At 40.8% G+C, this 9334-nt stretch overlaps 1 protein-coding gene across 1 annotated transcript in view; it reads left to right on the plus strand.

Annotated features, from left to right (window-relative positions):
* LOC104547615 (hemicentin-1-like) overlaps positions 1-8778 on the plus strand; it is a gene marked incomplete at both ends in the record, with an annotated part of 54411 nt that extends 45633 nt beyond the window's left edge. Inside the window, 4 exons of the mRNA XM_010193394.1 lie at positions 3130-3305; positions 3616-3712; positions 7614-7775; positions 8497-8778. Coding sequence (XP_010191696.1) covers positions 3130-3305; positions 3616-3712; positions 7614-7775; positions 8497-8778 — 717 coding nt within the window. The remainder of the gene's footprint in view (positions 1-3129; positions 3306-3615; positions 3713-7613; positions 7776-8496) is intronic.
* Between the last annotated feature and the right edge of the window lie 556 nt (positions 8779-9334).

A 9334-nucleotide genomic window follows, 5' to 3' on the forward strand; every position in this document is an offset into this window, starting at 1 on the left:
TTACTTTAGCAAGATTAAAGTTTCCGTGGACAGCTCAGTGGTTCTGTACACCAGTGAAATGAGGAAGAGCAGTGATCTGCTATTTGTTTTAGAAATCTTATGGTACCAAATGTGGAAAGAGGGTTTGGGAACTGAAGAACCTTTGTGGTTTTGCTGCTGCTTTCAGTAGGTCAGTGAAGAGAGAAGTGTTTTGGCTCTGCCAGTCTCTGGCTTTATGGCAAGCCTCAGCAGAAGCCTGTGAAACCTTGTAAGAGAAGTTAGAGGTTTGGATGCTTTCTAAGGTGAATAAGCACAGCTGGCCAGCTTGCTTGTTTTCCAGTTTGACTTTCAGAATTGACTTCCTTGTAAACGCACTGTGGTTGGGATACTTGTCACTTGAGTCATGGCTACTTCTGCATCTGCAAAGAGCAGTTCAGAAAGTCAGGACTCTGGCATGGTGAGCAAACTCAAGGTTAACATAGGCTGCAATGTTTTATGTCCAGAGCAAGGAATATCAACTTTTGGAGTCTGAGGACAGGTGTGTATGTATATGTAACCACAAAACTGACGTGGATATACTTATTATTCCTCTTTTATTTTCTGGAACCTCTGTCCATTTTAGCTAGATGAAATTCAAAGAGTTAGTTAGAAGTTGTGTGTTTAAAGTTACTATTTTATTACAAGCTGGACAGGATTGAGTTCAGCTGCAGGGCCACCTTGAGTGAGGCTGTCACCAGAAAGTAATATTTCTCGTAAGACTTGCCTCATAGAGGTAATCTAATTAAGAAGTCACATGAGGAAAATAATTTGGAGTGCAGTTGGAGCTGAGATGTTTGGATGTGTGGTGCACTCAGCCAGTCCAGGAGTTGGAACAATCTGTTAGTGACCATGAGCATAATTCGATTAATTTTAAACCCAGTTCCTTCAGAAACAGATGCTTTAGTGCCTCTCTCTCCGTTTCATAAACTCGGTTTCCTTTTGAATACATTTCAGCTCATTTAGCTAAGAGGAAAAGTAATTGGTGGAAAAGTATTTGGAAATAAATTTGCCTTCTGCAGCAATGGATCAGCTTCCAATTTTCAGTTCCACAGCACTTACAAAGAATCTGGGCCTTTGTGAATTCTACAAAGAAAGTAAGATAAACAGATTTTTTTAGTTACTGTATTTCTTATCCACAGAGACCAGGCTTTTCCCTAAATTATTTCCAAACTGTGAAATCTGCTGCTCTGCTTAGTACTTCCTGTGCTAGAAAAACAAAGCTCTTTTGTTAGTGTTATTTTTCAGCATATCTTGAGAACTGTATTGCTGGTTTACTGAGTACCGCTTTGGGACATTTTATCATCTCACTCGTGCTAATTACTTCAGTATCTTTTTGTTCAGAGTGCAGCCCAGAATATTTCTCACAGGCAGTCCCACTGCTTCCCTTCTTCTTACCCCAGTGTTTTGTGCAATCAGCCACGCAGTTTTTGGAGTGGTGGATTGCAAAACTAAAGTGTGAAGGAAGTGCAGCAGTAGATGTTCGTATATTTGGCCCTGGTCAACTGTTTTGGGGCAAACTGAACAGTCTTAATATGCAATCAGCAAAAAATCCTACTGGATACTTATAACCAGACAAAGTAATTCTTGCTAGGAGAGGGTTGATTTTGTAAGTCTTTTGGTTGCAGGTCTAATGTTGCATTAATGTCAAGAGTTTACCGTGAATGTGCTTTATGTTTTTAAATAGTAAGAAAGGAAAGGGAATCCCTATGAGCTGCTTTAAGGGTTTAAGAACATATGTGCCATTAAGGACACGAACAGGAATTCTCTTCCAGACGGTGCTTGGTCAGCGCAGTAAAAGCTGTGGTTACTTGTGCTGCTGCTGCACACAAAGCCACCGGACTTGCTGCAGTGTATGTGACAAACTCCCAAATTCTCCCTCACTGGCTCTGGTCTGAGCCAGGGAACCTCCGGCAGAGAGCTGGTGGAAAGCAGCAGCAGTGCAGGGCCCAGTAGCCTACACCACTCTTGCAGTTTGCTAGGTCAGCGCACATCTGACACCAAAATACTTTCAATCTCTTAATGTGGTGATATTCTGTCAATGACTCAAAGCTGCCTGGGGAGTCTCAGGTTTTCTCTGCCCGATGTTCTGCCGTGAAACCAATACAAACAGGTCTTGATCTTTAATCTTTTCATTTAAGCTCATCTTGTCGGTCTGATATTTCTCCATGTTCTTTTCGACTCCAGCCATGAACACTTTCCACATGGAAAATGGCAGACTTGGTGTGTTCCAAGGTTTAGTTCTCAGTTGCCTTCTCAGTTACTCGTTTTTCTGAATATGGAAGCACAAATAATTTTTAAAATGGGGGAAAAAATGTGTCTTCTTGACACTATTCAAGAACAGCTAATGGGTTTCAATTTGAATGTCCAGTAACGTTTCTTCTCTTCCACACAGAAAACTTGTCTTGCAAAAGCTAATTTTTCTAACATTCAATCTGGAAATAACAGTCTAATGGTGAGGTTATCACTGAAACTCTAGTACAAACCTAAATACAGTGCTCGGTGCCAACAATTGCAATAATTAGCTAGTGGGTACCACACAAAACAGACAATAAAGTAATTATAAATTATGACTCGGTGATTAAGTCATTAACCCAGACACTTGGCTGGAACCACATGAGCTCTTGCTTTGTCTTCTGTGTTTGGCCATCTCTGGAGAAAATTCTTCTTCAAGGCAAAGTTCTCCTTAAAGCCAATTATCCATCCTGGCACTGTCTGGGAAAGGTGAAGACATTTTCAGCTGCTGGGTCTGATTATTATCTTGTGAACCTTTTCACTCATCAGCTCTTTCTAAGCAGGAATGTCCTTCCTCATTCTTTATATACTGGTGAGTTTCCTTTCTAGGTATATTTCAAGTATATTTTTGCTAGTCTTGGCTTATCTACGTGGTTTCTCTGTAGCTGATATCTCACTAGGGTAAATCTAGAGGATATTTTGTAAGGAACAAAAGTAATTCTGGTGCTTTTTGTGATATAAAGGAGACTTAAGTTGTGTGTCAGAAAGGTAGTAACTACCATTTTATTTTTATTGAATGAAGACTGTTAACTCCACAGTACATGTGCTCTGGGAAGTCCACAATGTCCAGAAGTCCTTTATTTTGATTTATTGCCATAGTTCCACCAGACATCATGGGAGAGGAACAAAATGTCTCGGTGCTCGTCAGCCAAGCAGTGGAGCTGCTCTGCCAGAGCAATGCTATTCCCCCTCCTGTGCTGACGTGGCTCAAAGATGGACGACCCTTGCTGAAGAAGCCAGGTCTTAGCATCTCTGAAGATGGAAGTGTACTGAAGGTGAACTGGGCAGTCGGGCTCTGGGGGTTATTGCTTTCTGGGGAGTAGACCCACCATGAAGTCACTCAATAATACCCATTAGAGTCTGAGTAGTAGTGTGCCCTCTGGTGCAGTGGAGGGTAGTGGGTGAGGAGTGAGGGAGGTCATAGACGTCTAGGTGTCTCTGTACCCATTTTGCTGGAGTAATACTGTATTATTAATATTTAGAGAGACAGATGTAAAAATAAAAATTGAAACCTGCGCAACTTCTCCCTGCAATTTTCATGTATGATAATATAAGAAGAAATCCAGGTTTTCGTTTTCTTCCTAGGTTGAAGGAGCTCAAGTGCAGGACACTGGCCGTTACACTTGTGAAGCAACAAACATTGCTGGGAAAACTGAAAAGAACTATAATGTCAACGTTTGGGGTAAGATGATGAAGCTTTTTCCAGGATCGGGAATGGAGCTCAGAGTGAAATAGTGTTGTGAGACACTAAAATCCTCTGTAGTCCATAAATGCTTAATTGCTGAGGTTCATGCTGGGAGGTGTTATTATAGTTGCTGTAGTTTCACAGTACCAAGAAAGTCCACACATTTTTTAAATTGCTTTGGTTTGGCTCTAAATTAATACCAGCTACTCTGTAGGACTTTTTCAGGCTGGATAGTAATAGTGATAGTTTTGAACTGTAACTAACTGGTTCTGTATCCATAGCTCCTATTTGTACACTCTCATGCAATTTAAAGTAGCCTACTGAATTTCCACTTTGTTTAAACACTGAAACATGGACATTGAGGTTAAAAAAGCTAGGTTACCTTGCTTTATTTGCTCTGCAAGGTTATCAGCACTGAATCATAAAAATAGCTCTAGTAAAATTTTATATGGCTAGATGATGAATGAGGCTTAAGACATTTATTTTAGTGATGGATTTTGAGTGTTTTTTCTGCGCCATCATTTACTCCCCATATGCAAATTTAAATATGCCTTAGTACAAATTAATTTCTTGGTTTGAAATCACTCATATAACAGGGTTTGTAGTGATAGAACTACAGTTCTTAACACAGAATTCTGTTGTTATTTATTAAAAAGAAAGATTTCTGGTATTTAAATTAGAGGTGGGCATTGTAGGACCATGCTATTTTCCCATGCAAAAGCATTTATCATTTCCTGTGCATATCATATTCAGCTCTCATCTCTCCCTCCCCAGATCTGTAAGATCTGCAGTGTTGCAGAGGACCTTCGGTGCTGGAGGGATATGGATTTGTTCTTCTGTACAACGAGACTATTTCAGTAGGATTTTGAGAGGAGGGATAATTCTTTGCTAGTTATCAGCTTTGATGGAATAAGCTGAATAGAAACCAAAAGTTGCCTGTGAAAGCCATCTGTGGCTCACTGTTTAGAATTACAGCCTTTGTTTACACCCAGGGATCAAAAGTCCTGCTTGCCATATTTTTAAGTTTTCAGTCAAGGAAACGACTCCTTCTGAAGACTGGTGAGATCCTGGGAGCTAACTCTGGTTCCAGGAACCAGCCCATGTGTTAACTGTAAGATGAACTTTTTGACTAGAAGCAGGACAAATGAAAGGTGGAGGCCAGCACAGTACAGTTATACAGTACAGTACAGTTAAGCCCTTTGCCGTCAGTTGCTCTGAAACCCATATATCTGGTTGCTGCTAAGTAAAGAGTTTTGATTGTCAAAAGGAGAAGCTGTCTACTGTCACATGCATTAAAAACATGATGGATAAGTTATTCACCAGCAAAATTTTATTCACCAGTTTCAGCCTACATTCTCTACTGCTTTTGTTGGTCTCTTTTCAAGTGTTACTTAGGCTATTTTCATTAAAAGAAAGTGGTTTTCAAGCAGGCAATTATCCCTTCCCTAGTGACTGAACCAAAGTTCTTTAAGACTTGGAGAATTGGAGGGAAAACTGTGGTGCCTTTTGTCTGCGAAACTCACTGGGTTCCAGTCACGGAGATGTAGAGCAGAGCTGGCACTGTGCTACTGTAGGGCAGTCGAAGGGACAGGGTCCCTAGCATTGGATGTGGTAGCCAGTGGATGATGCAGGAAAAATTCAAAGGAAAAACTTAGGTTGAATTTTAGAAGTCCCTTTCAACCTAATGATGATATCTGTAGGTTTATAAGCTAAGGCCATGAACGAGGCAGACTTGTAGAGTTGGAGTCAGTTTACATAATTCACAGAATTACATTCCTATAATATATTCGCATAATTCAGAATTATGTTCACAGAATTAAGTTCAGTGAAGTCCATCCAAATATCAACCAGAAACAGAGCCTCTGCATGCACCGGCCTTCAAAGGCTGGAGGGACACAGGCAGTCACTCACAAGTATATTATTCCCTCGCCTGGGTCTGGTTCACATTGTCAGCAAGAGAATCCAATCCTGGGAACCGCTTCAGAGCATAATGGGACAAATTTGTATGAGGGTCATTTGGGTCTTACTGTTGGCTGGTAATGTTTTGTCTCAAATGCTGCAATTATTTGGCATTTCTTTTCAGTGGCACCAAGTATTTATGGCTCAGAAGACATCTCTCAACTGACAGTAATTGAAGGGAGCTTGATAAGCCTGATTTGTGAGTCTAGTGGCATCCCACCACCCAGTCTTACCTGGAAAAAGGATGGTAGGTAATTGTCCATTGTCTGTTTTATAAACCAAATGTGATAATTTCGAGGTCCCTTCCAATTCCTAATATTCTGTGATTCTGTCAGTGTTTCTTTTTTCTGTGGATATTTTAGATGGTGTGTTCTAAGGAGTTCAAGCATGCAGATAGGTAAACAGTCCTGTTACTAAGTAAAATGAAGTACAGGAATAAATTATTCCTTTCTCTCTAACTCACCTCTGCTTGGAGTAGAGATCACTATTCCTGAATGTGTGCAAGAGAAGCGCAGTGCAGAGATTCCTGAGCCAACTCAAAAACGGACTGTGAAGCACTTAGCCCCCCCAATGTCCTTATTTACCACAGTGCAGCAAGGCAGCGTCACAACTTGTTCGTGGATCCCAGCCGGCAGAGCTGTGAGTCACTGAGAAGCCCTGTGATCTACGGAATAACACAGACCTGCTCTCCAAATTTGCAGCCATTGCATACTGCCAAGTGATGAAAACACATCCAGTTGTAGTAATTACTTCTGGGATTTACTGAACCTTTCTCTCATCCCATCGTAATATTTAAGAGTAGTCTGCACATCTTTTTGCTTTAGGGGTTAAAGTAACATTAACAAACACCTTTTGACTCAGTAGACATTCTTGTAAGCATGGACACTGCTGGAGACAGAATCTTAGACAGAATATGATGTTGAACTCTTCCAGTGTGGTAACTCTTGTGTTATTAATCAGTGTTACCTATTAATCTGTGTTTTTATAGATGGCACAATCCAGTGTGGTATGTGCCTACCTTAATTAATTTTAGCTTGTGGAAGGAGTAGATTTTAATTACAAGACACTTTTTCTAATGCATTACATTTTCAGTGAAAATGAAGTTTTTCAAGTTATTTTGAAACTCTGTCTCTTGGAAGCCAAAAGGGCATTATATGACGTGTTCTGAAAGTGTACTGCAAGGCTAAAGTGCACATACTTGAATGGCAGAAAGGAAACTTAAGCCTGTTGGAAAGGCAGGTGGCAAGTAGTACAGGTTAGATTGCTAATCAGCAGCCAGATTGTTCATCACACTTGACGTTTGGTGTACTTCATAGAGAGGATGTTCAATGAGCAAATGGGAAATGACAGTTCAGCTTGTAAGAATCACCAGTGACGGGTGTATGCCTTCTGCCGCAGTCTCCCTGCAGTTTGCAAAGATGGAGAGTCGCCTAACCTGAGGTCTCCAAGATTGAAAGTTCTGCTCAGAGAGTGCAGTGTTATTTTGCTGTCATGTTTCTGCTGGGGATTTCCTGGGCAGAAGTCTGCACGTGTGCTGTGTGACACAGGACAAGCAGATGGGTCTGGCTGTGAAAACTAAATTGTATGTTATATAGTTATATATATATTCCTAAGAGTTCTATTTGCTGGGTGAGACAATGAGTGAGATTTTACTAAAAGTGTTGAATTTGCTGCTTAGTGGAAGCGTCCAAAACTGGATAGATGTGAATGTGGTGAGAGTTACTGTGCTTCAGCTCAGGTTGCTGTAATTGCTGTGAAGTCAGCAATTGAAATTGAGAAGCCCTCAGAATCTGCTTGCCTGAAGTTTCTGGGAAAGCTTTGTCTATTGTTCTAAAATGGACAATTGTGCAACTCGGTCATTTGTAAATGAGCCAGGGGACTTTACGTACGAGCAAGCTTATTACCACTGTGTTTTTATCTGAAAGAATGTCTCTTGCAGGCTCTCCACTGATGTCTGACCTGTCGGGAAGGGTGCGGATATTATCTGGAGGCAGGCAGCTACAGATTTCAATTGCTGAGAAGTCTGATGCTGGGTCTTACACTTGTCTTGCTTCAAATATAGCTGGAAGTGCCAAGAAGGAGTACAGTTTGCAAGTACACAGTAAGCTACCATGAAAAATTCTGCTCATACTGCAGTAGAGTTACATTATGAAAGTGTTTTCAGAACAGTGATGTTAAGCTGCAGGATTTTCAGTGTGTAATATCTAGCTATAGGACAATTAAGGATATTCCCAGGAGAATGATAACTAGTTAAAATATTGGCAATTTAGACTTGAGGGTTGACGAAGATGCTGACTATACCTGTTGAAAGCACATCTGATCACGGGTGGTTGCAGTGATGTAACCTCTTTAGCTAGTGTAAAGTTACTTGCCACCAAACTGTACTAGTGAGGACAACTAATTCAACTTAGATTTTACTGATACTTCTCTGTTTTAGTCATGAACAAAAGAAGATACATATAAACACTTCCATGAAAGAAAACATCCTTAAAAATCTCTAGGGATTGGCAGCATTTAGGGCAGTCTTTTCTAATTTATTTTTTTCTCCTGTTTGCATTTTAAAAATTACCTGTAAGTTACACTTTAAGAAGACCATTTTTACACTGTAGGGTGGAGCAGGAAGAGGGGTGGCTGTTCGATTTTCCTTGTTCATGTGGAAGACGCTATGAATTGCAGAGTGCCTCTGACTGACTTGCCAGCAAAGTTTGGTCTTTATTAAAATGATTTGACAAACTTGGTGGTTATTTTTTTCAGAAACAGGGGAAGATCCTGAAATGTAGCTTCCAATCGACTTCTAACCTGTGTTTCTTTTTCCTTCCTAGTTCGCCCAACTATATCAAACAGTGGTAGCCACCCATCAGAAGTTGTCGTCACCCAAGGAAATGAAATTTCCTTGGAGTGCAGGGCGCAGGGCATTCCGGAACCAGCAATAGCGTGGATGAAGGATGGCCGCCTGCTGGCTGCTGGAAGGGACATAGCCATGCTTCACGGTGGTCGCTTTCTTCAACTGAAAAATGCCCAGGTGTCAGACACCGGCCGCTACGTCTGTGTTGCCGCCAATGTGGCGGGACTGTCTGACAGAAAATACGATTTAAATGTTCATGGTGAGTATGTGCAGCGGAAACAAATCAGACTTTTAAATTCACCCAAGGATATCCAAGAGATGGTTCTGTTGCTAAATGCACCACCTGTATCTATCTTACATGGGATGCAGTTTCAGTTGCAGTGTTACAAATATCCACATCCCATTTTATAACTCCTGGATATTTTAATGTCTTACCTCTGTCCCTGTTAAGATCAATCCACCCCCAGTTGCTTTATCTCCTGAGAAGAGAAAACCAAGATATGCTATAATTTTATATGATATTGGGACGAGTGTTGTTTGGGAAGTATGCTATTGAATGAGATAGAAATCAAGAGTTAACCAAGAACATCCTGCTAGTGGCCACACCAGAGGACAGGTACCTGAGTGAGGGTGTCCAGTACCTCACATGTCTGCTGATCAGGTTCTCTTACTTTGCACAATCAGAAGAATTCAAACATGGTACCTCCAACTATAATTCATCTCCATATTTGACTTGATGGTGTGGATCAGAACATAACATTATCTTACAGCCTGTGTAATGCGTTTGCATGTGATTTTTTACACTTTATTGAATG

The sequence above is a fragment of the Mesitornis unicolor genome, unplaced genomic scaffold, assembly GCF_000695765.1.
Source record: "Mesitornis unicolor isolate BGI_N332 unplaced genomic scaffold, ASM69576v1 scaffold7771, whole genome shotgun sequence".
NCBI classification, from domain to species: domain Eukaryota; kingdom Metazoa; phylum Chordata; class Aves; order Mesitornithiformes; family Mesitornithidae; genus Mesitornis; species Mesitornis unicolor.